This window comes from Populus nigra, chromosome 17, assembly GCF_951802175.1.
Source record: "Populus nigra chromosome 17, ddPopNigr1.1, whole genome shotgun sequence".
In the NCBI taxonomy this organism is placed as follows: domain Eukaryota; kingdom Viridiplantae; phylum Streptophyta; class Magnoliopsida; order Malpighiales; family Salicaceae; genus Populus; species Populus nigra.
The window spans coordinates 13,288,221-13,294,338 of NC_084868.1; the positions used below are offsets into that span (position 1 = coordinate 13,288,221).

Here is a 6,118-nt window from a genome sequence, read left to right on the forward strand (position 1 = left end):
CTTTCTTTTATCATTGAGCTAACAAAATCTTCTCGTGTTTTGCATTATAATGTTCTTCGAGTTTTCACTTCTTTCTTTCCAATTTACTTGGATGGTTGGGTGAGGAAAAAAAAAGCAACGTTATTTTCTCCTCAGTTTACCTCCACAGAGACACACAAGTCGATGAAAAGGCATTGCATAATTTGCCTTGAATAAAGCTTTGGATCCTTATTTGCTTTGAATAAATCATAATCAACATCTTCTTATAACTCTGTTTTATTTAATATTTAAGTAGAATTTCTATCAAAATAAACTTGATCTTAAAACTTAATTATCTCTCATGGTGGCATGAGATAACCATTGAGCCAGCTACCTGCTCATTGGTTAAGTAAATTCACAATGCGACATCGTTTGTAAATCTATTTTCATGACAGCAAAGAGCAATCGTGGCATGCTATGTTGTCCATCACATCTTCAATTAGACGAGTCAATGCAGAGTATGAAGACCCATCTTCCATCAAAGCTTTCCTGCTTAGTTGACTCATCTCTTTCACCTTTTTTCTAATCTCACTTCCGTTCTCCATCAGTAACTTTAATCCTCTTTTTATATCATCAGAACTCACAATTTCTCCGATAGCACCTTCGATAATATCAATTCCAGAATCTATTTTAATCTCCACTCCTAACCCTAACTCAATCACTATTTCGAAAGCATTAAATTGTTGCTCTCCATACAATGGCCATGTGGCAATTGGGACACCAGACAAAGTACTTTCTAAGGTAGAATTCCATCCACAATGTGATACAAATCCTCCAATAGCTTTGTGCCCCAAGATTTCCACTTGCGGAGCCCATTTAATCACCTTTCCTATCTTAACTGATCTATCTAAAAACCCTTCAGGCAAGATTTCTTGAAAATTTACATAATCACTTGGTGATTCAATCTTACCCTTGCATGGACGTTCACGCAGACACCACAAGAATCGATGTCCACATTGCTCCAATGCATATGCAATCTCTTTCACTTGATCAACGCTGAAACTTCCCCAACTCCCGAAGCACAAAAACACTACTGAGCATGGAGGCTGATCATCAAGCCATTGCATTATGTCCTTGTAGTCGTTGATTTGACTTGATCCCATATCATAGCTGTTTCCTTTACATCTCACAATTGGTCCCAACGGGTATACAGGAGGGATTTCACCCTTAGAAAGAGAGTTTATTGCATGCGATTCTAACTCTTTGAATGTATTTATCAAAATGCCCCTTGCGTGCTTCAACCTTCTTGCAGCACCAAGAAAAATAGGGAGAGATTCTCTGTTAAACACCAAAGAAGGCAGGAGCTTAGCAGGAAGCCTGTTCACCAAGCTTGGAATTTCCAACTCAGCATCCGAGTCTTTGTACTCAGGGAGATCCGCTTTCTGCTCATCATGAAGGGCCTGAAGATACAACATCAAGCCGATAAAAGCTGCACCTGAAGCCGAGAAAACATACCAGGGAACACCAAATTCTCCAGCCAAATCATTCATTCCCAAAACAAAAGTATCCAAAACAAACCCAGCAAGTCGAGGAGAGTCATTTGGGCTCAACTCTGACTGAGCCTTGATCTTGGAAACAAATTCTTTGACATGGTTTTTTTGAGCTTCAGCCAGAGAAGCCATCCAGCTAGCACCAGTGTTATGGACAGCGGTGTGCTCAAGACAGGGCAAGTCAACGACTCGCATGCGATTGGGTAGAGTTGATGGAGTGAGTGACTCAGTGTATTTGGTGGTAGTGGAGTCAAGAGTTGGCCTCATTATGAGGACACTTGTGGAAATTCGATCATCACGTTCAACAATAAGCTTGGCAATCTCTACTGCTGCTATAATATGGCCCATGGCAGGTAAAGGGATGAACACTAACTCTGCTTTCTTCATAGCGAAAATTTGGTGTTGCTGAGCTAGTGTTCATGCTTTGTTTGAATGATTCCCGGACATTTAATTATAGCCAACTGTTCTAAAAGAAAATGAAAGTACTGAATTATTGATTGATAGCATATATGGATGGCTGATCTTGTTTCAAATATCATCTTCGAGGCTGTGAAGTTTCAACAAATGGGACAGGAATAGCCATTTAAGCCGCGCTTTGCCACATGTTATGATTTTGTTTTTGTAAAAAATATTCGCTATGTAGATGTTTTTTAACATAAAAAAATTTAAAATTTAAAATTTAAATAAATTAATATTTATTTATATAAATAAATGAAAAATCATTAAAAATAACAAAAAAAAATTGATAAAATTAAAAAATAAATGTAAATCAAGATATTTAACCACACAAAATAAGACATTCACATGATTGTGTTTAATACACCTGTTTATTAAAATTAATAAAAGATAAATCCACAACCTAAAAAACTTATGACTTAAAAAATAAACATAAATAAAAGTGATTAAATAAACTTATACTCTAAAAAAATATTATACAAGGCCAAAATACATCAACAAATATTATTTAAAAATAAATATTTTTTATTTTAAAAAATAAACCTCATTTGTATAAAACCCCAAAAACATTCTAGATGAATTAGGATAACATCTTGAAAAATCAAACACAAACCAAACAACTCTATACAAAACTTATATTAAAAAATAGCATGCAAAACCCATTACCTGAATTATGAGAATAAAATAAATTTATAGAAAAGAAATTGAAGATAATTACAAAACTAATATTAAAAAAAATAAAATGCAGAGTGATAAGATCATATGAAGTAGAATTTCCAACAAATCAAATATTAAAAAATAAAATCAAGAATAAAAATTAGTTACACAAAATGATCTAAAAAAACAAAGATGAAAAAAGAATTAATTATAGGGCAACTAAAAATTTGATTTGATTTGTGCTCCGTAGCGGGTCATAATATGTTTTCTCAAAAAATAAAAAAACTTGAATATACAAACTATTTTGATATATTTTTTCTTACATAACAAAAATTATAAGTGTAAATCAAAAAAATTATCCAAATATCTAATGATCATCTATGTAAATAAATAAAGAATTTGTTAATAATAACTAAAATAAAAACTAGAAAAATTAAGAAATACACGTATATTAAGATATTTGATATTGTAAAATGAGACATTTATCCATTTGTGTCCACTAAATTTGTTCATTAATTATGCATAGCTGAACATATTAAAAATATTATTACAAAATAACTATTTTTTCTGTACAAAACAAAACCTACTTGTATAAAGTAAAATAAAAAATCAGCAAAAATTAAACACAAAATAAAATAATTTTTTTTTCAAAAAACCTTTATTCAAAAACAACTTTGCAAAACCCGTGGCTTATGTATTGATACCGAGACAGACAGATAGAAAAGAATATGAAAGTAACCACAAAACAATATTTTTTAAACAATGTAGAATTATAAAATCATAAAATAAAATGAGGTAAAAAAATTACTAATTGTATTAACTCTTAAAAGTTGTGATTCCAGTCATTAAATTAGAAGCATGATAAATAAAAAAACTATGAAGCTTAATTAATCCAAATAAGTCAACCATCGAAGATGGAAATAAAAATAAAAAATAAATTTGGGGGCATTTAAAAAATTAAATTGGAGGGCTAAATCAAAAAAAAATTAGTAATCAAAAAAATAAATGAAAAGAATAAGAGCTAAACTGAAAAAAAACAATATAAACTTTGATTGAATGATGAATTTTAAAAAAAAGTATTTATAATATAAATTGAATAATTAAATTATTTATTAACTAAATATGTGATTCTTTTTTCTTACTATATAATTATTGTTATGAATATAATTACAATTATATATCCACTTAATATAGAAGTGGAAGGGAAACTAATTATAAAGTTGTGAGCCAACATCTTAATTGTAAAATGTTTCATGACTCCACTACATCTGTCAAACTTAATAATTTAAGTTTACAATAATGCAGAATTGAAAAACCTCCTTATGCAGAAGGCTCCTCAATTAATTAAGCTGCTCTAAATAAAAGCTTAAACCTCCAGGAAAATCAATTACTTCATGGAATGTTGCTCATAACATCTGCAATTAGACGACCCAGTGAAGAGTGTGAAGATCCACCAGCAGTCAAGGCTTGCTTGCTTACTTGACTCATATTTTTCACCCGTTTTCTTATTTCACTATCGTCCTCCATTATACCCTCTATTCCTTTCTTTATACTGTCAGCACTCACAATTTCATAGCCATCACTGTTAGAACCCTCTATGTAATCTATCTTAATCTCTCCTCCTAATCCCAATTCAATCACTAATTGAAAAGCATTAAATTGCTGTTCTGCGTATATCGGCCACGCAGCAATTGGAACACCAAAGTATATACTTTCTAGTATAGAATTCCATCCGCAGTGCGAAACAAACCCTCCGATAGCTCGGTGGGCTAATATTTCTGCCTGCGGAGCCCAACCAATCACCTTTCCGAGCTCAGTTGTTCGATCTAAAAATCCTTCGGGTAAAGTTTCTTGAAAATCACTTGCGGATTCCATCTTACCTTTTGAAGGTTTTTGTAGAACCCATAAAAATCTTTTCCCACGGTGTTCGAGAGCATATGCAATCTCTTTCACCTGATCCACACAAAAACTTCCCAGGCTTCCAAAGCACAAGAACACTACTGATGATGGAGGTTGATCATCAAGCCATTCCATAATTTCTCTATTGTCATTGCTTTTATCTGACCCCACATTCACAATGGGTCCCACTGGATACAATGGTGGGATGCCAATTTTAGAAAGGAAGTTAACTGCATAGGATTCCAACTCTATAAATGTATTTACAACAATACCACTAGCTTCCCTTAACCTTCTAGCAACGCCGACCAAAACAAGGACCGAATCTTTCCTAAACGTCATAGATGGCAGAAGCCTAGCAGCCATTGGGTTCACAAAACTCGGAATTTCTAACATCGCATCTGAGTTCTTGAACTCAGTTATGTCCATGTTCTGCTCATCATGAAGAACCTGTAAATATGACAAGCAACCAAGAAAAGCTGCTCCTGAGGAAGAGAAAACGTACCAGGGAACACCAAATTCACCGGCCAAATCTTTCATTCCCGTGCAAAACGCATCAAAAACAAATCCAGCAAGTCGAGGCGAGTCAGGGCTCAGATCGGACTTTGAAACGATCTTCGAAACAAATTCTCTGACATGGGGTTTTTGACCCTCTATCAAAGAATCTAGCCAAATACCTTTTCTTGATCTGAGTTCATCAAGAGAAGGCAATTCAATGAATCGCATACGGTCAGGCAAAGTTGATGCAGCAAGTGACTCGGTATACTTGATGGTACTCGAGTCAATAGCTGGTTTCATTAGAAGAACAGTGGTGGAAACTCGATTGTCAAATTCAACAAGAAGTTTAGCTGTTTCCACTGCTGGTACCACATGGCCCATGGCTGGAAATGGGATGAACACCAGCTCCGCTATCTTCATTTTGGTTGCAATTTGCAAAGATTTTGCAATTACTTTGTACTACACAGACAGATCAAATATGGAATGGAGTAGGCATAAAATTGGAAGAGATAATTCTTTAGGTGTTTTTTTGTCTGGACCATATAATCTTGGAACTGATCTTGTTGGAAAGTGAACAATTGCGTGGCTTTGCTGGCATTGACTGGCTTTGTGGGTGTGGCACAAAATCTGCCACAATTAACCGTATTAATGACGTAGAATCTAGAAATTCTCATTCCTATAAGGTTATTTTTTTTTTAGCCATATGAAGTAGTTATGTTGGAAATTTATCTTAATTAAAATAATTTAAATAAATTATGAGGCAATAAAAAATTAATTTTTAAAAATCTTTGGTTTTCTTACTAAAAAAACACTTTAATTTTATTTATAATGACTAAGCAAATATTAATAATGGTAAAAATTAATTTTTCAACCTCTTAACTTCTAAAATTCACTGTAAAAATAAAGAGTTTTAAACTTGAAATTTTTAGATTTTTACATATTTTTCTTAACCTTATATTTTAGTATTTTCTTTTTCTTTTAAGTTTTGATTTTTTTCTTAAATCTAAAGTTTAAATTCATAGATAATTGAGTTTCATGTTCTAATATATTCACAAACATTGAATCTACAAATTAAGGCCTCCAAAATATACTACTGGGATTGA

At 32.8% G+C, this 6,118-nt stretch overlaps 2 protein-coding genes across 2 annotated transcripts; both read right to left on the reverse strand.

Annotated features, from left to right (window-relative positions):
- Positions 1-239: 239 nt before the first annotated feature.
- Positions 240-1,982, reverse strand: LOC133676705 (anthocyanidin 3-O-glucosyltransferase 6-like). Its single transcript, XM_062098428.1, has one exon. It carries the CDS (start codon positions 1,893-1,895, stop codon positions 405-407), a length of 1,491 nt encoding a protein of 496 aa, XP_061954412.1. The 5' UTR covers positions 1,896-1,982; the 3' UTR covers positions 240-404.
- Positions 1,983-3,830: 1,848 nt separating this feature from the next.
- On the reverse strand, positions 3,831-5,613 carry LOC133676538 (anthocyanidin 3-O-glucosyltransferase 2-like). The gene has a single exon (XM_062098217.1). The coding sequence runs from the start codon at positions 5,433-5,435 to the stop codon at positions 4,014-4,016; it is 1,422 nt and encodes a 473-aa protein (XP_061954201.1). The 5' UTR covers positions 5,436-5,613; the 3' UTR covers positions 3,831-4,013.
- Positions 5,614-6,118: the final 505 nt, after the last annotated feature.